This window comes from Nothobranchius furzeri, chromosome 18, assembly GCF_043380555.1.
Source record: "Nothobranchius furzeri strain GRZ-AD chromosome 18, NfurGRZ-RIMD1, whole genome shotgun sequence".
NCBI classification, from domain to species: Eukaryota; Metazoa; Chordata; class Actinopteri; order Cyprinodontiformes; family Nothobranchiidae; genus Nothobranchius; species Nothobranchius furzeri.
The window spans coordinates 32,786,227-32,810,989 of NC_091758.1; the positions used below are offsets into that span (position 1 = coordinate 32,786,227).

At 40.5% G+C, this 24,763-nt stretch overlaps 3 protein-coding genes across 5 annotated transcripts; 1 reads left to right on the forward strand and 2 right to left on the reverse strand.

The window, feature by feature from the left end:
• Positions 1 to 1,230: 1,230 nt before the first annotated feature.
• Positions 1,231 to 11,523, forward strand: dlst (dihydrolipoamide S-succinyltransferase). Its single transcript, XM_015970207.3, has 15 exons — positions 1,231 to 1,385; positions 2,201 to 2,234; positions 2,317 to 2,356; positions 2,726 to 2,787; positions 2,884 to 2,958; positions 3,033 to 3,088; positions 6,135 to 6,243; positions 6,326 to 6,499; positions 6,670 to 6,755; positions 6,847 to 6,944; positions 7,962 to 8,092; positions 10,159 to 10,232; positions 10,304 to 10,387; positions 10,479 to 10,646; positions 10,839 to 11,523. The coding sequence occupies exons 1-15, from the start codon at positions 1,323 to 1,325 to the stop codon at positions 10,971 to 10,973; spliced, it is 1,389 nt and encodes a 462-aa protein (XP_015825693.1). The 5' UTR covers positions 1,231 to 1,322; the 3' UTR covers positions 10,974 to 11,523.
• Positions 11,524 to 11,787: 264 nt separating this feature from the next.
• rps6kl1 (ribosomal protein S6 kinase-like 1) lies at positions 11,788 to 18,619 on the reverse strand. Of its 3 annotated transcripts, none has more exons than XM_015970202.3 (12): positions 18,507 to 18,619; positions 17,748 to 17,864; positions 17,434 to 17,608; positions 17,050 to 17,174; positions 16,556 to 16,648; positions 16,326 to 16,373; positions 15,715 to 15,847; positions 12,669 to 14,120; positions 12,503 to 12,592; positions 12,293 to 12,375; positions 12,109 to 12,204; positions 11,788 to 12,041 (listed from the first exon to the last, which is right to left on the reverse strand). In XM_015970202.3, exons 3-12 carry the CDS (start codon positions 17,567 to 17,569, stop codon positions 11,931 to 11,933), a joined length of 2,367 nt encoding a protein of 788 aa, XP_015825688.3. In that variant the 5' UTR covers positions 17,570 to 17,608; positions 17,748 to 17,864; positions 18,507 to 18,619; the 3' UTR covers positions 11,788 to 11,930. The 3 variants fall into 3 exon arrangements, with proteins under 3 accessions (XP_015825688.3, XP_015825689.3, XP_015825691.3); XM_015970203.3 differs by having other exon boundaries at positions 17,434 to 17,672; XM_015970205.3 differs by lacking the exons at positions 17,434 to 17,608; positions 17,748 to 17,864; positions 18,507 to 18,619 and adding an exon at positions 17,275 to 17,415.
• Positions 18,620 to 20,719: 2,100 nt separating this feature from the next.
• Positions 20,720 to 24,125, reverse strand: hsd17b8 (hydroxysteroid (17-beta) dehydrogenase 8). The gene is made up of 9 exons (XM_015970208.3): positions 24,055 to 24,125; positions 23,190 to 23,392; positions 22,992 to 23,108; positions 21,723 to 21,818; positions 21,476 to 21,561; positions 21,311 to 21,395; positions 21,090 to 21,132; positions 20,925 to 20,999; positions 20,720 to 20,836 (listed from the first exon to the last, which is right to left on the reverse strand). The coding sequence occupies exons 1-9, from the start codon at positions 24,098 to 24,100 to the stop codon at positions 20,817 to 20,819; spliced, it is 771 nt and encodes a 256-aa protein (XP_015825694.1). The 5' UTR covers positions 24,101 to 24,125; the 3' UTR covers positions 20,720 to 20,816.
• Positions 24,126 to 24,763: the final 638 nt, after the last annotated feature.

Below are 24,763 nucleotides of genomic sequence, written 5' to 3' on the forward strand. Positions count from 1 at the left end.
GACAGACACACACAGCAGAGCACATGCGGGTGGAGGGAGACAAGAGGGAATGAGGTGAGCCTAAAGAACCGACTCTCTAAAAAGAGCCGGAATTCCCATCACTACTTGGTAGCCCTACAACCTACCTTACTAATACTTCAAGGATCTTATGTGTGTGGAATCAAAGCACAGGGACTCATCTGAGAGAGATTCATCTGAGGTTGGGCTATGTCATCCAAACAGAACATCAGTGGTACTCAAAACAGCCTCCGCTTCAGAGAGGACTTACATACAGGCCGTCACTCCAATATTCAAGTGTGCGACAACAAGCTGCATTACGGTGCCCTTGTTCACGAGCACGTTTCAAATTTAACCGCACATCCGGTTTAAATTTGCTTACGAGTTGGAGGACGCGTGGAGTTTGCATCTGTAAGTTTTACAGATAATTTATTTCATTAAGTTCTGTTTTACATATCAGTTTCTCCAACTAATTAATAAAGCACATTCAGGAATTAAGTACAATTTCACACACACACACACACACACACACACACACACACACACACACACACACACACACACACACACACACAGTACCTGCCAGTATTTAATAATTAAGAACATTTTAAAACCTGGGATCTTTACTTTAACTTAAATAAAGACAGAATCAGTACCTTTACTTTTACCAGAGCCATTTTACACGGGTATCTGTACTTCTACTAAAGTATGTGTACTTTTACTATCTCCAAACGCCCGTGTGAGATGACATTTGTCCACTGCAGTCCCTTCCTTTCTGTCCTCCCAACTGTTTTAGATTTCCCCACTCTTTCCTTTAACAAAATTGTGTTGGTTCTGTGAATTTAGAGATGCCTTCCTCAAAGGAGTTGCTGTTAAGAAAGAAAATGTTTAATGCACTTGGTCAATTTCCTAAACAGCAACATCCTTGGAATGGTTTCGAAGCCTATAGTTGGGTTTTTTGCTTTTTTGTTTTCCAATTATGAACTTTTAAATTATCTTGTTTTTGATCTGCTAAATTTTGGAGTTATGTATGACAACAAAAGCCGGGGCTTATTTACCTTTTGTGATATGGTTACAAAAATTAACTGTAAAAATCAACATAATATCTAAAATCTAAGATAAATGAACAAACAGCAACAATTTATTCGGTATATCGATGTTTATTATTTGGTGTTTGGTTGGTGAAACTGAATGGACTCGTCTGTGTCGCCCCCTCCCTGTTAAATGGTTTATCACACCTCCTCGGGTCTTGCGCAAGCGCAGTCAGCCCTGTTGGAGCTGCTGGAGTTTCTCTTCCGCGGACAGGCTGCTGTCACACGGCGACAATGTTATCCCATTCCCGGTGTCTTACCAGGAATTTCGGCCGTTCCCTGTCTGCCATCCGCCAGGTAGGCGTCAAATGAGTAAAACATTATCGTAACCCCGAGTGACAGATTCCCTCACTGGCTCTGGCGGCGGAAGAAGCCGCAGTTTGTGTGTGGTCAGCTACATCCTAGCTAACATTAGCATTAGCTAGATCGCTGCTGTAGGCCACGGTCAGGCCGTAACATTGAAAGCCAAGGACAGAATGACACTTTCCCAGACAAGCATTTGCTGCTAACTTTATTTGAGGGTTTACATTAATGTTGTAACTACTCAGAAAGTCGCATTTCAATGGCCATAAACCCATTGAATTAGTTGATTTATATGTATATTTTTCTCTCTCGAGAACATGTTAGCCGTGAACGCTCAAAGCAACGGTCAGATTCATTAGCTACACCAAGCTGTCATGTTGAGGTCAAATTGTTTAGAATGTGAGTAAACAACATTTTTGTCATTGTAAGATGCATGTTAAGTAAATTTAGTATTTTTAGCCAAAGTTACGTAAGTTTTGCTGCTAACCTGCTGATCAGCTAGTATGTCTTTAATTATATTATTGAATATCAATGCTTACAAAGATTAATTGACTTATTCGGGGAAAATATGCAAATAAGTTAGCTAGTGGAGTTCTTATATTTGGGAATTGAACAAAAATTTTGACCAACACTTATCAGTAGTGCCAAAGGTCATCGGGATTTTTAGTTACACTCTAGTTATTGTGTATTTGACTTGGAACAATTTGCAGGTTTAATGTAATTAAATTGATTGGACTTTCACTTGATTATTAAAAGTAAATGATGTATTTAGTCATTATGTATTTAGTTATGATTCAGTTGTTTTACAGGGAAACAATGTGTTTGCTCGTCGAGCCACAGCAGGTATGTTTTCTTCTTGTTTAATTATTGACTCGCATAATTCTCCCTGAAAAGTAACATGTTTCTCTTTTTCTCGTTTTGCCAGTTCTATCAGCTAGCCATCCAACCACTTTAAACAATGATGTGTAAGTTCTTATACTAACTTAAATATTTACAGAATAAAAAATCATAATCATATTTTACATCGCAGATAAGTTGTGGGCTGCTTTTTAGTGATAGTATACCATCTTAAGCCCCATTTTAATTCAAACTAATTCTTATTATTGTATTATTAAAGTAATTTGCCTCTGTCAGTGTGTACCACATGGCAGCTGTGGCTATTATGTAGTTCATCATCATCGGCGTGTGAATGGATGAATGATACACTGTAGTGTGCAGATTATTTATAATTTTTTCCTTAAAACTAACATTATATGTTCAACCCATAATGTCAGACTTAAAACAAACCATTTTATTTGAACAATAAATGCGATGTTTGTCTTTTTTCTTCTCAGAAAATATAATCCCAGGTCCAGTGTTTTCCGAATTCAGTACTTCAGGACATCTGTAGCCTTCAGTACGTATTTCATCTTCCAATTTCAAACATACTTGAATCTAAAGGTTATTTGCAAATAAATGAGATTGATTTTCTTTCATTTTCTTTCTTTTGTAGGAGATGAAGTCATCACAGTCAAGACTCCTGCATTTGCAGAGTCTGTCACAGAGGGGGATGTGAGGTGGGAGAAAGGTAATTCTGACAACTAATAGTACACAAGCACCTCTCAAACGTGACTAAATACTTAATTTTTTTAATCTTCATAGCTGTTGGAGATGCTGTCTCTGAGGATGAGGTGGTGTGTGAAATTGAAACAGACAAGGTAAAACAAAAAGACCCAATATATATATATATATATATATTTAAAAGTTATATTTGTATGAAATATATTTTCTAAATAATTTTTCTTTAAGATTAATTTCATAGAGAAATTGTTTTTTCATTCATCATTATATTTTTAATGGGGCAGCCTGGGAACGAGCGTGTGCACCTTGTGATAGAAAAACATCACGGTCGTAAAGTTAAATTCCGTCTGTGTGTGTCACACACGCACGTGATCATGAAATAGACAATCCATGAATTGGATCGTTTTGGGAGGTTGCTATGCCTAAAGAAAGGCGCTAACCAGAAAAGCCTTCTGCAGCTCGCACTTCGACAATGGCTTGTAAGAGAACAGAAAAAAACTAGAAACAAGCAGAATTTTTCTGATGTAAGAAGTGAGTCTACTCTTTCTTAGTTTTGGTGTTTACATGGTCATAAAGTACAGTAACCTGGCCTGCCACTGATTGGAACCGGTTCCAACTGTTAGTTTTTCCCAGAATCGTTCAAAGTTTTTTATTTCGATTCCTAGTTTCGATTCCTAGTATGCAGATGGAAGAGTAATCCGCGGCCGACCTCCGTGAAAATAAACGTGATCTGCAAATTGTGATCAATGCTTTTCAGAGCTGATCACACCAGCTGTCTGTGTGCAGCACAGAGTTCCCCCTCCCCCCCCAACCCGACGCGCAGCGGCCAAATATAAACAAACGCGTCTGCCGAACTTTTACTCCGTAATGTAAACTTAAATTCCTGCAGCGTAGAGGAAACGTGCTAAAATACATCAACATGGTGGATTTACTAGAAGCTTTAAAGAACAAACTGGACGGTGCGAGGCGAGTTTGCCTCACTGCAGAAATAAAAACACACACACGGAGCGTCAGCAGTCAGACGCAGCTGCTCACCAACACTCGTGTGTGTGTGTGTGTGTGTGTGTGTGTGTGTGTGTGTGTGTGTGCGCGCGCGCGCGCGTGCGTGTGTGCATGAGCATCAGAATTCTGAACAGTAACCTGTAGAATGGTTAAAGTCATCATGCTAGAGAAGCTTCTCTGTGGTCGACCACACCAGCTTCTGCCACAATAAATAATTATAATAATAATAATAAATGACACACAAATTTGTGAACATTTCAATTTCCTTTCTGAACTATTTCTGTTGAGTTTTAATGTTTAAAATCTGTTAGATTGTTTCTGACAGCAGCTACATTTAAGTTTCACTTTCTGTTCTGACTGAATGCTGCTGCAGCATGGAGGTGTAGTTCTCAGTCATCCTGGACATGATCATCCTGAGAGTTTTAGCTGGAAACAGCTGGACGTTCCTGGATATGTTGGAGACATTTAGCCTCTCATCCCAGAGGCTTCTTCCATACTTTGGTTGTGGTCAGAAACAAACACACTGGTTGTGCTGCAAGTCTTTTTCTTTTTTCTCCAAAACATGTTTTTGTCTAAATGAAGGTGATGTTGTTCATAGAATTAAAATTCATGTTAAAGTTAAGATTATTTCATCAAATAGGACCTGTGGTTAGCTGGCTCATGTAAAGCATGTCATGTCATGAATGAATCGGAATCGGGAATCTATAGGAACCGGAATCGAAACGAGGAATTGGAATCGGAATCGTTCACAATCAAATGACGCCCAACCCTACTGCCAGACTCGTCCTCTGTTTAATTCTGCACAGAGAAAGAGTCTAACGCACAGGCAGAGAGGCACCTGAGGGGCGGGACTAGGCAGCTCAAAAATGACCAATCAAAAAAAAAGATGGAAGTGCCAACTGTACTGCGCGATGCTGTAATTCATATATATATATATATATATATATATATACACCCCCACCTCCCCCCTATATATATATATATAAAATAAATTTTTAGAAGAAAGGCTTTTACTTCTACTTGTTGTGGTTTTAAAAACATTCCAGTCATTTAGAACAGAGGAAAGAGCCGCAGCGAACTCCGCCACTTTCTTCGTTGTTTATGAGAAACTGAGCATTGTTGTGTGTGACATCCGCTGTCGTTTTTTAGCTGTAGTAAAAAAAATGGCGTCTGGCGACAGTGCAAACAAGAAAGGCTTTTAGCGCTTCTACCTTTTGTGGTTTTAAAGACATTCAAGTCATTTAGAGCAGAGGAAAGAGCCGCAGTGAACTCCAGTCGCCATGTTTATGAGAAACTGCGTTGTGGTGCACTGATTGGCTCGGTTAGAATTCTCACGGGGTGGGGTTATTTGTATAGAAGAGTTCCCAGACCCTTTCTCTGTGCAGAATTAATCAGAGGAGACTGGCAGGCCAGGCTAAGAGCACAGCATTTTGACTCTTCAAAAAACAGTAAAAAGGCTTTAAAAAAAACGCTAGCAGTCGAGAGTTTTCTGTTCGGATAATGGCTGGCAGTGAATGAAATATGATCGGCCACTCTGAAACATGCATGCTAAACGCAAAGAGTCTTCTACCCCTATTTCCTGCATTAGCTGCCGATTGATAATAGATGGTGGAATGCTCAGATTACATCACAGTGAAATTTAGCTTTCATGGACTCCTACATTGGCTCATGACGGAAGATCGGACTTGTGACTGTTGATTTTGAATCCAGGAGAGAGCAAAGCAAGTCTCAGCTAGTAGAAGCTAACCGTTAGCAACTTCACAATATGGCAGAACCCAATCAGGCTTGAGTTATTTGTAGATTACCATCAACGTTGCGAAACAAATAGTCAGTGGTAGAGTTCTGTTACTGTTAACCAATCCGTGAGTTGTCCGAATATCAGGAAATAAGTCTCCCAATCCTGCTGTCTTCTGCTCACCTCTCATCTGGCTCATTTCTACTTCCGGAAACAGGAGTGCCAGAGCTTTTTCCCGCAGAGCAACTCACAAGGCATTCGTTTATACTTTAAAATTGATCAAATATCTGCAAGGACTTTATCCACAAAGTTGCAATCTACTGTATCATTTATTAAGTAATGTGCATTATTTTTATAGTAACTAGTCCATAGAATTGTTTTATACTTGTTAAAAAAATCTAATTTCTTTATTAAATGAGGTTTTTCTTTTATCCCCATGCTTTTAGACATCGGTGCAGGTTCCCTCTCCTGCTGCTGGTGTGATTGAGGAGCTCCTGGTTCCAGATGGGGGGAAGGTTGAAGGAGGAACACCACTTTTCAAGCTCAAAAAAGGAGGTGTGTTGGGCAGGATTTTTAACAAAAACATAAGATTTTAGACAAAAGTTTAAAATCTGTATTACCATACCTGTTTCTGTAGCTGGTGCTCCCAAAGCTACAGAAGCTCCTAAATCTGAGGCTCCTGCTGCAGCCTCTCCTCCACCTTCTGCTGCTCCAACACCACCCCCACCTCCCCCCTCAGCTGTGGGCCCCATTCCCACCACCATGCCCCCTGTGCCACCTGTGCCCGCACATGCTATGGACACCAAACCAGGTTAGTAGTCATCCACCAGACAGCTTGGGTCTCGTGAAAACTGATTAGCTTGACATCTGTGTTCTTGACCTCTAACGTTAACAATTAATCATTGTTTGGGATTCTGTAAACAGTGTTTCGTTGCTGTTTCAGCCACACTGAGAGCTTTTTTAAATCTCTCTTTCCCAAAGTGTCAGCCATTAAGCCCACTGCTGCTCAGACTGCACCATCAGCTCAGGCAGAAGGAGGGGCTAAATCAGCGAGGACAGAGAGCAGGGTAAATTTAATGTTTAAACTGATTTAATGACACGTTCATGCAAAAAAAAAGTTGTGAAATATTTAATGTGGCTAATAACGTGTGTGTTTAGGTTAAGATGAACCGCATGAGACTAAGAATTGCCCAGAGGCTGAAGGAAGCCCAGAACACCTGTGCCATGCTCACTACGTTTAATGAGGTCGACATGAGGTGGGAAATTCTCACTTAACTGACCTACTTGCCTACCTATTTAAACCCTCCGTGCTGCTTTTTTTAATACAATAATATGCTGATTTCACCATAAACACATAAGTGGAACACACACACTGAGTGTAAAGAGTCTAATTCTTTTAGAAAATGTATGTATTTTTGCTGCAAACAAGATTCCAGGACGAGTACCACTTCCAGCTCCTGTTAAAAGGCTTAACAACACTCCCACAAATGGTTATAGATTGGAATCTTCCCAATAGGAAAAGCTTTTTGAAACCCAATATCCTCTTAAACACTGGAATGTAAATATTTGGTCATAATTCCATCTAAAACAAAGATAAGATTTGTTAAAACAGGTTTTATTAATTTACAAGGAAATGTTATTGTGTGCACTTGCCACCCTGTGCTGAAGAGGACACTTTGAGGATTTCTTTTCCCTGCAAATGTGTGGTGTCGGCTTTCAGCTATTCAGGGTTTTCTGTGCATCCTAATTGGATTGACATTGACGGTCTGGAGGAAGACTTCCCAGTCTAGGGCTCATCTGGAGCCGAAGGAACTGGTCAGAACAGGAGGCCGGAGCATCTGCGGAGGCCCACAGAGACCCGCGCTCTGAGTGGAAGAGCTGCCTCAACCGATATGGGCTTTTATGACAGCCCAATAAGATTTACAGGCTCTAGAAAGTGAAGATTTTTATCGCTTCTTCTCTCCTTTCTCGGAGAGTCTGTGTCTTGGGAGGGGCTAATTCCGTTAGCGGAGAAACCCTAGAACTTCAACAGGGTTAGAGACAGGAAAACAAACAATTAAAAAGAGAGATACAAGTGAAGAATGAGCAATACTGAAACAATTAGCAACCGTTTTTAATAGCTCTATTCCCCCACTATAGCTGTAGAGCCGTGATTTCATAGTTAACAAAAATATTTTTCTCAAGAGAATAATTTCAGCTCGTTGTTTCTTCCTGTTTAAAGCGTTTGAAAAGTGTTGATGGATTTCTGTGTTTTCCTGCTTTTATTCCTGCAGCAACATCACGGAGATGAGAAAGGTGTACAAGGATGCTTTCCTAAAAAAACACAACATCAAGCTGGGCTTCATGTCCGCATTCGTAAAGGCTGCTGCGTACGCTCTGACAGACCAACCTGCTGTCAATGCCGGTAAAGATTTTACCTCTGGAAACCTTCAACATGTTGGTGTTAGTTTTGGAACGTCTGCATGTGTGGCGTCAAGTCACGTCAAGTGTGTGTGTAGTGAAGAAAGTTTCAATGTATTATTTTTTAATTTCAGCAACCTCAAAGCCATCTCTAACTTATTTACTTCCTCTAGACCAGTGGTTCCTAACCTGGGGGTCCCCACCCCCACAAGGGGGCGCCAAAGCCTCTCAGTGGGTCGCCAGGGCCTCTCCACTTTAAGGGGTTAAAACGTCATTTATTACTTGTTTATAGCCCACATTTTGCTCACATTTTTTTTAATGAGTGAAAAGTTTACTGATATTAAGACAGGAAATAATTAGTACAGAAAAAGTAACACACTTTTAAGAACATTTTGCTCAGCTCACTGTTTTATTTTCAAGTGTCAAAAGTTCATTAAAGATAGGACTGGTTGATTAATCACAGCCTTTACAGTAAATAATCTAGTATAAACAGTATAGGGCTGCAGCTATCGAATATTTTTGTAATCGAGTACTCTATCGAATATTTTTTTCGATTAATCGAGTACTCTAATAAATTACCCTTTTGTATTTGTAAACCATTTTATCAAATAGCATGTTATAAAATATGAAAGACCTCTTAAAATGAGCAAGCTATTGCCAGTTATTCTTCAAGTTTTATTCAAAATTAGTTTTCAAAACTTCAGCACTTCAACTTTACTTCACAGTAAACAAATGGCTGTGCAAAAAATAAGTACACAACCTGAGCCGATTTTCCCCTCGTGCGAGAATCTGCTAGCCTGCAAGCCAGACAAAAACTAGGAGGATAACTGTTGAAGTAGCGCTGCGAGCGGCTGCGGCCCAAACAGAACCAGAACCGCTCACGGTGCATGCGCAAACAGCTCGCCGGCTGTTCCCTATTAACACACGTTCGTTTTAATTTCAACACTTTTTTCTCACACAATAACAAGGATTGTCGAGAAAGCGTGTTTGCCGTGGTTTTGTCAAATTATACTGATCACAAAACATTTATTTACTTTCTTTCGTTTTCCTCTCATAAATACCCATGTCCTCCTGCAGCAATCCCGAAGGACAACAAACATCAATAACACAATAAAAAGTCCGACGTTTTGTGTAAAAACTGCTATTTTTAGCACATTTTAAGTCCGACGTGTTGCTACCAGACGTACGGTGTGAGCTGAAACTGACTGCTACAAACGAAAAAGTCGCACAGTGTCCACAGAATATATAGAAAAACAGGCTAAAATGCATTATCTTGTAGAGGCTCCGAGTCCGCTTGCAGAAGAGACATTTACAGGTGCTGCAGCATGGAGGATGTGGTGTTGTGGTAGGCTTAATCCATTTTACAGTATTTACACTGGAGTACGTTTTCCGCCTAACGACGTGAAAAATGGTCCCACATCTTGACATTTTCTGTCTTTTTCGCACTCCACCGGGGTCCACGTTGTCCGCCATGGCTTAAGAGAAAGTTAAGTTACATTCGCTACTCGCGTGTGCAGTCCAGTGGGCATGTGCGTCACTTATTTCAGTCTGGGTGAAACATGACCACGGGCGACTGCAAAGCCACAAATTAATTAAATATGAATTAAACGAATCCTCGAGGCAGAGAATTTGACTCGAGGATTTTTTGTACTCGAATTATTCGAGGTACTCGAGGAATCGTTTCAGCCCTAAAACAGTAATATACACATTTAAGTACATTTTGCTCAGTGTATTTTTTATGTGTCAAACGTTTATTGGAAGAGAGAATGGGAGGGGGTCGTCAACAATTTTACTGGTAAAAAACGGGTCCCTTGGGAAAAAGGTTGGGAACCACTGCTCTAGACCACTCTGACCTATTTAGGTAGACCACAGTGAAGCTAGGGTGGTGCATGCTGATGCCTTTTAAAGATCTGAAATGCCCTGTGGGTTCACTTACCACAACTCTTAGCTTTGCATGTGACAGAAAGCGGTTCACAAGGAAAGAACTTGATCTTGCCAGAAATATAGTGGTGATTAATAGTCTAATCTGGAGAAGTTAAATCATAATAATCCTATTTTCTGTGTTTGTAGTGATTGATGATACAACCAAAGAGATTGTGTACAGGGACTATGTCGACATCAGTGTGGCTGTAGCTACACCGAAGGTAAGAAAAGTGGATTTCACTGAAAGGAAAAACAAAGAGCTAGAACGTTCGGCTATGTTCTCTTTTTCCAGGGTTTGGTGGTTCCCGTCATAAGAAATGTAGAGGGGATGAACTTTACTGACATCGAGAAAGCAATCAATTTGTTGGGAGAAAAGGTGATTATCGTATTAAAATTGTTTAAATTGTACACGTTTGCATGAAAAGTGATGAAATGTTTGCATAACTGGGTCTGGATGTTGTTTTTAGGCTCGTAAGAATGAGCTGGCTGTTGAAGACATGGACGGAGGCACCTTCACCATCAGCAACGGTGGTGTGTTTGGGTCCTTGTTCGGCACACCGATAATCAACCCTCCACAGTCTGCTATTCTGGGCATGCACGGGATCTTTGACAGACCGGTTGCAGTCGGAGGCAAGGTTTGTATCCTCTGGTCATTTGCTGAAACGTGTCTGCTTTTAAACAACTGTAGGTTTTACTCCATTATTTATGAGCAACCAGGCTACATTCTCAAGTAAACGGGGGGGGGTCACATTTAAATGTTGCATATGTTTACAAATTTAGCAAATAATTATTGGTCATTTTTCAGTGATTACTTTTCTTCCTCCTAGGTGGAGATCCGTCCCATGATGTATGTTGCGCTAACATACGACCACCGTCTGATCGATGGAAGAGAGGCTGTCACCTTCCTACGTAAGATCAAGTCGGTGGTGGAGGACCCCAGAGTGCTCCTCCTTGACATGTGAACCCTCGTCTGCTCCGGGCCCAACCAAACCACTTCCCACACCAACAGCGGCTGTGTAAACACTCAATGAACATTACCATAACTACAGTTGATGTATCGTCTTATTGGTTAACTAGGAAAATCTATTTCTGGCAACAGTTGGGTTGTGCAATGGACATTTGTAAGACTGGCAAGGATTAAAGGTTTGGTCCTGTTCTGGGTCTCTCTGAGGTTTCTGGTGCTGGTCGTTGGATCAAACAAGAAATTCTATAACTTATTTGCATTTGTCATTTTCTACGCGAAGCTTGAGAAAAGAAACACCTGTTGTGAGATGACACGCAATTAAAGTTTCAGCGATATAATTTTATGATTCTGGTTGAGAAAAGAACAATGAGCACATATTGGGTTGGAAAACTAGAAATGCTGTTTTAAAGTCTCCAGAGTGAAGAAATCCTCAGATTTTATGCCATCTGGTTTGTGGAGGATGAGGAAAACTTCTTGCTGTGTGAGTTAAAGTATTCAAGAGAGAAAAGCAACGTTTTAAACAATAAAAGCTTCATTACCCAACTGTAGTTTTTGTTTGGATGCTTATTTTTTCACGTTAGTAAATTTTTTTTAGCAAGTCTACAAAAAAAAAACTAGTTGAGCATCTACATAAACACACAGAAGGTTTAGAAGTGCTTAGCAAATCTACCTGTATTTACAGAGCAACTCATTAAAATAAGATGAACATATTTTCTTTAGTTTGAGGCAGATTCTTGCTTCAGGAACAAATCTAAAGCTGGTAAAATTACCTTATTTTTTATTGCATGAATTGAATAAATCCATGATTCATGTTAGATTTATGGATGTGTCTTTACTTTTATTCAACTTTCGTAGTTTTCTATGGAAAGCACAAAGTGCAGCTGAGGTCTGCTACATTCCTTCTGGCAGGTCAGATGCTTCCAGCAGAGAGTTTATCTGCAAGTCCCAACTTGTGCTAGCAAGACAGAGCCTTCCATGAGACGCTGCTGAAGAATGGGTGACACTTGATGTCACTCACACCTCCACCTCCTGAACCCAAGCGGTAGCCAGCATCAAACTGGAGCAGCTGCAAGGTGAAAAGGTTCAGAATTGAAGCATGGTTACAGACCCCTGTTTGGATACTGATGGCTAACCTCGGTGAGCAGAGATGCAGCTGCAGCACTCAGGTGGTCGGGGATCACCAGCTGAGTATGGGAGTGGATTCCTGCAGGATGGAGCTGCCACAGCGGCTGAAGCAATACAAATATACATATATATTCCCTTTACTGTAGTTTGCCGTGATACAGAATATAAAACCTACTGGCCTAAATATCTTACCATTCCTGTAAGAAGTTCAAAGAGCAAAGCTCCAAGACTCCACCAATCACAAGCTTCTGTGATCTTGGACACGCCCCCAATTTCTGCCACAAAAAGAAATTAATCATGTTTCTGCTCAAAAAGCATTGAAAGTTTAATGTTCAATGCTCTTTATGTGGCGGTCGTGAGCTAATTGCATCTCACCACTAGGTGGCACTAGGGTGTCACTACCTGGAGCACAGTACATCTTTTCCATGGCTTTGCTGCTGATCTCTGACTGAACTTCGCTCCATTGGCTGAAAAACGTCAAACACACTTTTCCTGTGAAAACATGTCAAGTTAAACTCAAAAACACTCGTATTTGTAAAATCCTTGAACATTTATTTGCTTCTCTCACCGTTGCTGGTGAGCAGAATGTTTCTAGGGTTGAGATCCCGACACAGGATGCCTTGCTGGTGCAGACTCTCCAGAGCTAGCAGGATCTGTGCCCCCCACACACGCACCTCTGCTTCTGGAAGCCCCCAGTAGGTCTGCATGGAATTATCTCCAGGTCGGGGTGTCTTTGCAGGAAACTGCGGCAGATGACACCAGCCATCCACCTCAATAATCTGATCATCTGCATTCCTATCTGATCCTTCTGGTTTAAGGGAACCCACTGAATCCTTTCTGCTCCCGTGGGATGTGTCTTGAAGAGAGCCAGAGGAGAACCAGCCTACGTATGATCTCTCTTTTAGAGTCGACTTCTTGTCTCCGGGACTCAGAACTTCGCAGGCCACTTCTATGCTCTCTTTTCTTCTATTGGAACTTGTTTCGCTTTTATAAATGACCCCAGTGTGGCCCAGTGAGACTCCTGAGAGCGCCCCCTGTGTAGTTGCACTCGAGGGGTGAAGGTAAGCAGAGGAAGTCCAAGATCTTTCTGAGGTGGTGTCTGTATCCGTGTGGTCAGAAAACACAGCTCTGTCTGTGCTCCTGATAACTATCATCCCATTTTTTTCCTCAACTGTTGGACTGCTGCAGTCCTGCTTTGAGTCTGTATTTATTTCTGCAGAGGTACAATTTAAAAAAGGTCCCTTATGGGAGCCATTAGTATCCCATGATGCCCTGCCATGGATTTGGGTTTGGCAATGGAGAGGAAGGTGTAAAATGGCAGGAGAGGAACCCAGAACCTCATTTTGACCTGCAGGAGATCCTGTTTTATTGAGAGGTGTCTGATTTGTAGTTGCTTCAACAATTTTTGATAAGTTATTGTCCAACGCTGCATAGGGGTTCGTTTTCTCACAGCTGTGTGATGGATCTGCAGCTTTCCAAGCTGCTTCAAAGTCCGAACTGCACTCTATCAGCCCCATTCCCACGTTCTTTTTATGGAATTCTGACATGACATCAAGAGCCTGACTTACTCGAGTGCAAGGGAGAGGAAGAGCAGGCTTTTCCTGAGTTTCACTGGAGTGCAAACACAAACTAGGAGCTGGTGGATGGATGTGGGTGGTGAGCTGTGTCCTTGTGAGCCCAGAAAGCAGAGTTAGCTGATCTAGCTTGGTGTAAAACGATGCTGCAGAGCGCGTGTTCTGCAAGCATCCAGTCTCTTCGATGTACGAGTGAGTGCCGCAGCTTTCCAGTCGCTGCTGAGTCTCATCCCACGAGGATGGAAAATCCGTGTCCGGGCTCTCGTCGCTTAGTTTGCGTGGCGTCGCTGCTGAATTCCTGCTACTGTCCTTGTAGTCTGTGGTGATTGAGGGAGATGTGTGGCTGGGCTTCATTTTGATGCCATGCTGGCCAGAAGTGATGCATTCTGGGTGTTCTTTGGCTTTCTCGTGTTTTAATTTGTGCAACTTGGAGAAGAGCCTCCCACCTAAAAAAACACAAAACCACTTCAGAGTATTTCACATTTTAAACTGTTGCTTTCAAAGTGATTCTTGATGTTGAAACTGGAGCAACTTCACAATGTACAGCTCTCTGTAGCCCTCTGCTGACCAGAAGCTGCACTTAAAGGTTTTGCGGTTCCAGTAACACCGGTCGGGAGGCCTCTACCTGCTTTACTGTGCCGGCGGCCAACATGGGACGCTGGACCAGCATGCTAGTGTAACAGAATGAAATGACTGTTTTCCACCAAAAGTCATTTCCCCCTCTCCTCTGACACAGAACTAGTCTGCATGAGATATGGCCTCAAGTTCTCATGCATTTGCTTATAAACTGCTTCTTTCCAGCTCAAGAGAAGAATGAAGAAAGAACTATCTCCTTTTAATAAATCAAATAACTCTATTTTTAATAAAGCTAATCAAACAAAGTGTTAGTCAATAATAAGATGTGACCAATCTGTGAAATCAAAATATTAATTATTTTAATATAATCCTATAGAATATAATCAGTAATACGACTTTAAATGTTTCCACTAGGACTGATCTCACGTAGAGTTAAGAGAAGACACATTGCTTTCACTGATCCAATCAGAATCTGCCAGATGTGACGGAGACGTGGTTTTGGTGGTGTTTGGTAAATCTGTCATCTTTTCATTCGACCATAAACCCAAACATCCGAAGTATAAAACTATGCCCACGTCATCTTTAACGCCAGTTCAAAGCGTTCTAGAGAAGTTGTCGGAGTGGCCAATCCGTAACTTTCCTCTTCAGCCAAAAGAACCATCGACAAGCTGGATAAAATCTGTTGCTGTTCCAACTGCTGCAACGGTTCCTTTCAGAATAAAAGCTGAACCATCACGACCCAGGTTTGGGTCTCGCTAGATGCCAACAAAACCGTCGTGACCCGGAAGTATCTCAAAGACTGGTCTGGTCGGCAACCGCTGCTTTTCCTACTGGCTTCGGTTCCAGAGAGGGTCCAGCTGGACCTCGACATTCCTGATCTAACGGGGACTTCCAAAAGGGTACGTAGGCCGACGGAATGGCGTTGTATGTGTTTATGAATCTCCAAATCAAAGCTTAGCGTGAAGACATCACCTTCACTTCCCACCAGAACTAATCGTTTCTTCGGATTTGCTGGTTCTGAGCAACATTCCACATTACACCATTCTCCGTCTCATTCGCCTTAGTTACACCATACATTTAGTGTTAAAGTTAGTCTAGTTTTAATTTGTTTGGTAATAAATCTTTAAACTTGACTCTCTCTCTTCTGTTTTCTCTGAGTTAATACGAGGTTGTTACATAATCCCTGCAATAAAAAGTTCCAATCTTCTGGTTAAACAGTACCCACAGATCCATACGGCTGATTTCATATTTACTATGGCATCTTATGTCTTATGGCTTATTAAATAACATGTAAATTAAACCATTACACTAGGCTAGCTTCCCATTCTGGACCAGCGTTGTATCCACAGCCAAACCAGCACCAAAACACAGCATTTGCTGGTAAAACCTATGCTGTTTTTTTTAGCAGGGACATTCCTGAAAATTCACACAACATGCCTCTTAAAACAGATGTAATCATTTCACCTTTGACATGCTCAAGATGCAGGTACACAGCATCCTCACTGACGTAATACCGTAGCAGCTTAACCATGTACGGCACCCCTTGAGGGATAATAGTTGGCTGGTCTCTGCTTTCCCAGCTTGATTTGACCAGACTCTGCAAAACAAGAATAGCATAGAGACCAATTCAGGGACAATAATCTGGATTATTTTACATAGAAATAAAATGCATCCGCAGCTCGGTTGCTTTTGAATCACTTGGAAATTGTCTAAATTTATATGAAAACGCAAGTGAAATGAGTCTTGATATGAAGTATGGCAGATGAGGAAGACGTGCAGGCATTGTCGGAGTTTTGCAGTAATCACAATTTGGATCAGCCCTTTAGCAATGTGCATCTATTTATACGACTAATACTTGAACTGAAATCGGAGTCTAAAAGGGTGGGAGCTCTCAGGCAGATCGATGCTGAGGGATACTCAAGGAGAAAGGATGACGACGGCTTACATCGACTGGCTCACCACATAACATGTGACCTGGCTTATTGCCAGATGTCGTTCTGTGACCCGCCAGCGGTCTGCTGCTGGATTCAGATGTTTCATACAGTGTGTGCATTTATTCTGTGAGGCTTTCTTACCTTCACCACAAATTTCTCTTTGTTCACCATGCTCTGAACAACCAGGACCTTCGGAAAGGAGAAAAAAGGTTGTAACCACAGCAAAGCAGGTGGATTATCTCAGAATATTTCACTATGAGCAACTTTCATGGTTAAAAGTTAATGGATCATTTACTAAATAGAAAATCTACAGCCAACATGTGCAAATGCAACATTTTCTACTTTTAGAGATAAAAAAGAAAGTCTCGTACCTTGTCGCTGACTCCAACCAATTTACACATCTCCAGATCTTCCACAGGTGAACTCAGATGTCTGATTGGACGAAATCTCAGACTGCTGTAGCCCTGATCAGGAAACCCAGAGAGGAAACAATCACATACTGCATTTTGGTGAAAATGATAACACATCTTTCCAAAGTACTTGATTACAAGCAGAACTACTGTGGGAACATGTTTTAGCTCAAGGAAACTCTAAAAACAGCCAGAAAAATCATTCAGCAGGTTGTTGGATTTTATTCTATTGTATTAAATTATATGTAAGTCTATTAAAAAGCAGTAATTTATTGTAAATACAGCATATTATGTTATAAAGAAACTTCTATTTACTATTGAAATGCACCAAAGCAACATATAAAGTGTTAACAATTTGAAATACATAATAATTGTCACTACTGCCTTATCAACCAGACATTAAGAAGTGTAAATGTTTATTTGACTGTAAGAAGGAACGCAAGATAAAGTCTCACCCCCAAACGAGAATTCCCTCTTCCTAAGTTATCCTGCAGATGTGTGATGAAGATTTCTTCAGCTCTCTTCAGGTACTGTGTGGTCTTCCTCTTCACAGCCTCCCGCCTTTCTTTGTTTGGATCCACTGTGAATAAGAAAACTTTTTACGACACCTAAAGAATCAAAGCGAACCATAATAACACAATATAAAATTATTCTTCCACTCAACCTGGCCTGTCTCTTACAGTTAGTCGTTCACTCTTGATGAAGAAAATGCCCCCTCGGCAAATCGGCACTCAGCGTTCAGCTTCCTCTTTTTTTATTTGTGTCCCATCACATGTCTGTCTTGTGCAGATGAGTAGATATTTAACCCAAGCTGTGAATCACTAACGTTCTACACTTACGCTGAACTCCATTCAGCAGCAAGTCCACGCTGTTCTTATAGTAGCTGAAAGCCGCCTCGTAGTCTTCTCTGACCTCGCTGTCCAGAGCCATGTGGATCTGCTTGGCTGCCTCCACCAGGTAGTCTCTCTTGGCCATTTTTGAGCTTTTTTTACATCCGTCCAGGTCCAAACGGGCCTAGATCAGAGCACAGACACGTGGATGCTGACGGATCTCTACATGAACACGCCTCTTTGTCAATCTGTAAACAGAAACTAAGTCTGTAGGAAGTATGAATAAATAGTTATTCAGCTATACATCTTATCTTGGCTCTCACCTTTGCTCCTGTGTCTGATCAGCACAAGGAAACATATTTTTTCCCTGTCGCTGTGCTCAATGTGAGTCTGAGCCCTGAGACTCCAAGGCTCAGATCTTTGCAGCGAAGCATGATCATCTGAGCAAAAGAAAACAAAGAGTTAACCTTCAGAGCAGAACAGGAAGTGAGTGCTGGCGTGTGCCTACTATTTCTGATGAATGGAAAGGTCCGAGATGACAAAGAGGTGATTTAGAGGGCTGGTGATGGTGATGAGTGTTTCAGGGTAGTTGGGTTATTTATGCTTTCATTATAGTGAAATAATCATTGTGGAGAACGTTTTGTGTCTCAATCCAAAGTTAAGCCTCACGGATTTCTACAACACTTTAATAAATCAGGTGAAACTGATTCATTCCAAGAAGGGAAACAAATCTTTGCTAGAAAGGAATATGATAAATCCCAACTGTTGTGCCACCAATTTTTAGTTAAATCACCCATTTAGCAGTGGAAGCTATTGCAGCCTAAAAACAGAAAGTCTCATGTTTGTTTGACCACACACACACACACACACACACACACACACACACACACACACACACGCAGCTAGGGTGTCTGGTAAGAATCATCTAAGCAGAGTGAGGAAATGCACAGAGCCATCTTTAGTTTCCTCCATGATTATCCATCTTCTCCCCAAAAGGCACTTCCAGAGCTAGTCAGCATTAGGAATAAATCCACTAAAATCACAGAAAACAGTAACAAATGAAGATAGGAGACATGCTGTACCTAGAGTGTGAGCACGGCCTGGATCCTCCACCCTAACAGCATCAGCAGCAGCAGCGTACACCGTCTCATCAGCAGCTAGAACACTGTCATCCCACAAGCAGAGGAGGAGGAGACGGGGTACATTGAAGGCTGCTGATTGGCTGACTGTGATGTCATGTAAGGGTACCATTTCATGCACGACACCCTCCCACCCCCTTCCTCTCCTCATGACAGATGCTGGAAGATTTAAAGAGATAGTGCTCTTTTATATGCACTGGCTAAATAACATCTGAGCTCTAATTTGCTTTAAATAGATAATTTATTTCACTAATCCCATGCCCGCATTATTCACATGTAAAAGTTAACATGTTTGTTTGATGTCTGCTGTGCTCTAAAATGAAACGATTGGTGCCTGGTGCTTGATACCAGATGGAGCCAGTATCCAACTATAATACAAAGGAGAGGAACACCCCCCCCCCCCCACCCCCCCACCCACACACACACACACACACGACAACAACTCACCCAAGAGAGGGCAGCTTTACAGATGGTGGTGGTTGGGGGAGCGACTCCAGCAGAACTCTGAAATGTGATGCTGCAACTTTATCCCTTAACACCCGAAGGTTTTTTTTTCCTGGTTTGGCACAAAATCTTGATTGTTTTTTGAGCGATAGCCGTGCATCATTTGGTAGAACAACAAAAAAAAGATTTAAATAATTAAAGCTTCATTAAAGGTAAGGAGACTAAATTATTCACTTCTAGATGGCTGAAATGAACAAAGTGCTTTCAGACACCTCCCCATCTTCTCTTGTTTTTGAATGTTGTCAAAAACTAGAGTGTTGTTCTAGCTTTAACCAGCAGAGGGCGCAAATTTCCCATTCTTTCAGTTCAACATTCAATGTAGCTTGCTGGACTTGCCTCTTGCCACTACCAGCGTGTTAAACACCTGTGGTTTTAATTTTATTTTAGCTAAATAATAAAAGAAATTAAATCTTAGTTAATTTTCGTTTTACCAGTTCCAAAATGCCAGAACAAATTATATTGAAAAGCTGTTTCTATTGAGTAAATCTTGAAACTTTATAAATCCACCCTGATTTCCAGACCATTCAGAGAAGATGGAGATTTGCTGCCCTCCAGTGGCCAAAGCTAGTACTAAACTTTTTAACTTTTTAGCCAATTAAAAGAGAATATTTAGCCTCCTCATAAGCGTTTCTAGTTTGCTTTTGGGACTGGAGTGCTGAAGCACTCCTAAAGTTTGAGATTCATTCATTTATTTAATGATTTATTTATACTGTTAGTGTGTTTTTAAGTAACCAGTAATACAGTTGCAGTTTGTTTTTGCTGTTTGTTATTTGTGTAAATGGACTTTTACAAGACTTACTTAGTAAAAACATTTGCTCTATATGTATTAATTCATTGAAAGAATGGAGAATTTCCACCCTCCGCTGGCAACACACAGAATAACACTCTGATTTCCAACACAATTTAGAAAAGGGAAACATGGGAGTTGCTGCCCTCCAGTGGCCGAAGCTGGTACTAAACTTTGTAAATTTTTAGCCAATTATAAGAGAATATTTTGCCTCCTCTAAAAGTTTCTTGTCTGCTTTTCGGGGTGCTGAAGCACTTCTAAATTTAATACCAGCTTTCCTAAAGTTTGAAATTCATTTATTTATTTAATGATTTATTTATTTACACTGTTAGGGTTTTTAAGTAAACAGTAACACAATACAGTTGCAGTTCTTTTTGCTATTGGATTTTTGTCTAAATAGACTTTTACAAGACTTACTTTGGAAAAACTCTTGCTCTATGTGTATTAATTCATTGGAAGAATGGAGAATTTCCACCCTCCGCTGGCAACACAAGGGAAAATTGGGAGTTGCTGCCTTCTAGTGACCGAAACAGGTACAAAACGTTTTACCTTTTTTAGCCAATTAAAAGAGAATATTTAACCTCATAGACGTTTCTAGTCTGCTTTTGGGATTACTAAAGCACTCCTGAATTTAATCCCAGCTTTCCAAAAGTTTAAGATTCATTTATTTATTTGTTTATCTGTTTAAAACACACATTCCAAAAAAATGTGTGTCCTCTTCCGTAATCACGATAAAGACATTTAGACAAACTGATTAAAAATGCTGCAAATGTTGCTTCAGAATAAATAAGAGCTAGTTGGTAAATTAGATTGAAAACATCACAATTAATGAAATCATGCGTTTATAATCACAAAATAAACATGACACAGTCAACAGGTTGTTTAATACAGATTTACAAATAAACTATTTAACATAGTAGTAATTATGACGAAATCTGTCTCCAGGTCAACAGAAGGATGTTTTAACCAATGAAGAGTCCACCTGACGAAGAAAGACAAGTTTTGTGTTTCACTGTGAGTTTTTTCTGAAGGGAAAATGATTTAACCAACAGAAGTCACTTCAACAATACCTGTGACCTCGATGCTGACTCCTGTGATGTACCGAGAGTCATCAGAAGCTAAAAAGGCACAAACATCAGCGACCTCTAAAAGACAAAGAGACAAAAATCAGCTCATATTTAATTCTTGACTACACACAATATCTGGGATGTAAGACATAAAACAAGTGAACTAACCTGCAGGTTCGCCAATTCTTCCCAGAGGCACCAATGACATCATCTAAGAACCAATAAATCATTTTAGAACGACGTAAATTTAGTTTCACATGAAAAGAAAAAGATACAATAAAATGACTCCAAAACATAATTTAAATGCATAAATGCAACATGAAACTTCGTTTCAAATTTGATTTTGTAAGCTGTTACTCCTTTAAAAAATTTTTTACATGTTTTCGGACCTTGTTGATGACTTTCTCTGGTACTTTTTCCGTCATCGGTGTTGATATGAAACCAGGCAACACGCAATTACAACGAATCCCAAATCTGGATAAAAAAAGAATGACAAATCCTTGTTTAGCTCTGTTCTACTCAAATCTGTATCTGCTGCATTGATTTCCTCCCACCTGCTGAGTTCTTTAGCAGCCGTCCGGGTCAAACCTTCAACTCCAGCTTTAGATGCTGCATAATTGACCTGTCCGAGGTTCCCAACCTGCAAACATCCACGCATCCTAACCATCTCATTTTAACTTCAGATCGGAATTCCCTTTATTTTTCTCTTTGAACCACAGCCAGTCAAGTCTGGAAACACATCTAATTATGACTGGGAAGGTTTAGTAAAGACAAAGGACTCTCCACAGCTGCTGGTTTCACCTTTCCTACGATGCTGCCCAACGTGATGATGGATCCTTTAGGAGCTCCACAAGCCACCAGAGCCTGAGCGACAGCCTGAGTCACCAAGAATGAACCCTGAAAGGAAAGATGAAGAAATAAATGTGATTATTTCAATCAGATGTTTCACTTTTAGACTTGATATGAAATCAACATCTTAAAGGGACTTTACGGAGTTTTGAATTTTTATGCTCGCGATTGCCCCCTCAGGCCAAAAGCGTAACGGCAGCTTCAATAGTAGGCTCGTGCACGAGGCGCGCATGCTGTACGTGCACACTCCTTAACGAAAATAACAGCTGAGACAGTCCTGTGTGTGTGTGTGTGTGTGGCCCGGAGGACAGAGGACAGGAGAACGCGCAGCTAATTAATTAAATAATTTGGTTCTGTACCTTTCTCTTCAGCACAGCCGACAAAGGTTTAAGATGGGTCAGTCCTCCTGCATGCTCAGATCATTCCCTTCCCTTGCTTGAAAAATTGTTCCAAAATGAAAGTTGAACCCACATCTTTTTTATCTGTGAATTCAATGCCGTTCGGCGAGTCTCAAATAAAAATTTGGACATCTTACTGTAAAAAATATACCATCAATGTAAAAAAGAAACTCTAAATAAATTATATTCACATCCAGAATCAAACCCGGGTCTTCCGCACGGGAGTCCGCCATTTTACTAGGTGGGCTATAGCACCGGTGACGTCTTTTGTATCTGTAATATTTATATTCCTAATGACAGCTCAAACAACGTTCAAAGAACGGTTTGGAGAGAAAATGGCTATTTTGTTGCTAATTTGCTGGAAATATATAGAAGAAAGTAGCTAAGGGTCCTCAGAAATGTAGCTAGGTTCATCACTAGGCGTTAGGAACAGCGACAAAGTCGCTGAGTTGGCACTACCTCACTCTCTGCTGCTAAAGCTACTGATAGCAAATGCTACGGGCGATGCCTGAGCGTGAACGCGTGTGAAGCAGCCTGCTCGACCCGAGCAGCTCTCTTTTTCTGTGATTTTACAGAAAAACAGGCAATCACAGTAAAAATGCCAGGGCTCATTCTACAGACCAGGGCATTGCAGGAGAATGTATGAAGAAAAAATTTATTATTTCTGTACATGTTTTAGCTGTCAAACTTCCATAATGCCCCTTTAATTTGAGGAGCAGAAACTTTTGTGTTTGTGAAAATCAAACTTTTCTTTAGATGTAAAATTCGTTTTTATCCAGAATTCTGAGTCGTTGTTCAGAGGTGCGTCCGACAGGACTTCTACCTTCAGGTTGACCTGGATGACTCTGTCAAACTGCTCTTCCTCCATGTTGAGCAGGAAGTCGTCCTGAGTGATGCCCGCTGCATTCACACACACCGAAGGAGGCTGGAAGTAATGGGTCTGCAGAAAAAAAAAAACAGGTTTTAAAGGAAAAGGCATAAACAAGCCCCCTCCAACACAATTTCAGCTGTTTTTCTACACCTGTATACTCGTCACCAGCTTCTTTACGCTCTCCTTAGACGACACGTCTACAGCAGCCGCCAGGTGAACCTGCCCTCTGAGATCTGTCGGTAAACTCCCTAACGTCTCATTAGCTGACTCCTCGCTGATGTCAGCGACCACCACAGAAGCTCCTTCAGAGGCCAAACGCTGGCACACCGCCCGTCCAATCCCACTGCCTCCGCCTGGGAACAGGTGAAACAAAATTTAGATTTTTGTTCCTTGTAGTTTATATAATCCTTATAATTAGGATTGCTTGAGTGAACACAAACTTAATCTGCATTGTCTTAGTTTTAATTGGTTTGATGTTATTTATTGTTTTTAAAAGATATTTAATGTTTTTTTACAGTCATCAAACGAAGTTTAGATGAGGTGCGTTACACATATTAAACAAAATTGTCTGTTTATTTAAACCAGTACAATAAAGTCCAATATCGGTAATAAAATGTGAAAAACAAACAAGCCAGTCTAGATGAAAATGTTGGTTAAATAAGTTCAACAAAAGTTAAAACGGGAAGAAAGTTTTCATCCTTTTGTCACACTAATGTTACAGAAACGGATGTTTTAACACATGTTCGTGATAATTGTTTAAATTAGCAAATAACAACAAACCTGTAAGGTTTGCATTAGCGCACTAACCTGCTGATGCAAGACCTAAATGACCTTTTTGTTATAGAACAATCCGGAACAATTGTGTTATGAACACAATCCAGATTTGATTTAACAAAACTTTGTTTTATAAACTAGCAAAACATTAGAAGTGTATGCACGTCCTGTGTATGGAAACACTTTATCTAATTGTTCAATATCAAATTTTAAATAGTAAAATAGTTAAATCTAACCTAACCTGTAACCAGAGTCAACCTTGATAGGAGTCTGGCGGTGGCCGCCATGACGGTTTTCTGTTTATGTAATGTTTGGTCTGTTCACTAGAGGGCGTATGCTGATATCCAATCACATTTGTCCAATATTTAAATGTCGATGGTATAAACCAGCTATAGAGAGGCGCGGCCTTTTGCCGCCTTGATGATTTCATTTATTTTAATGGTTCTATATTATACAGAAGCGATTTTTAGTCCTCCACTGGCTCAGCGCGTCTGAGTATCCTCTTTACTACAGTGAAACACCCCCATCTGGTGGAGATGAAACGGTACTGTTCCTCTTCGATCCTTCCATTTGTTAGAGCCTGTCTTCTTTATTGTTGTGGTCTTTATGATTTATTATCCAAATTATACTTTTACCATAGACTACTTCTTTTGGAGAAAAACGTTAACTATCAAAATGACTCAAAAAGATGCAACAATCCATCAAAACTACTTTCTGTGAAAAGATGTGAATAATGAGAGTTTCTTTATAAGTGATTATTATAAAACTTGGAATATCAATTAAAAATATTGAAAGCTTTTTAGATCAAAGAAAGGAATTTTAATCTCGTTTCTACATGAGTTTGTGACATTCCAAAATATTTTAAAGTCTTGTAAAGTATTTGACCCCTGAAGGTGACCTTGGATGTCCTTTTTAATTGGCATGAGACCAGAAGCAAAATAAACAAGAAG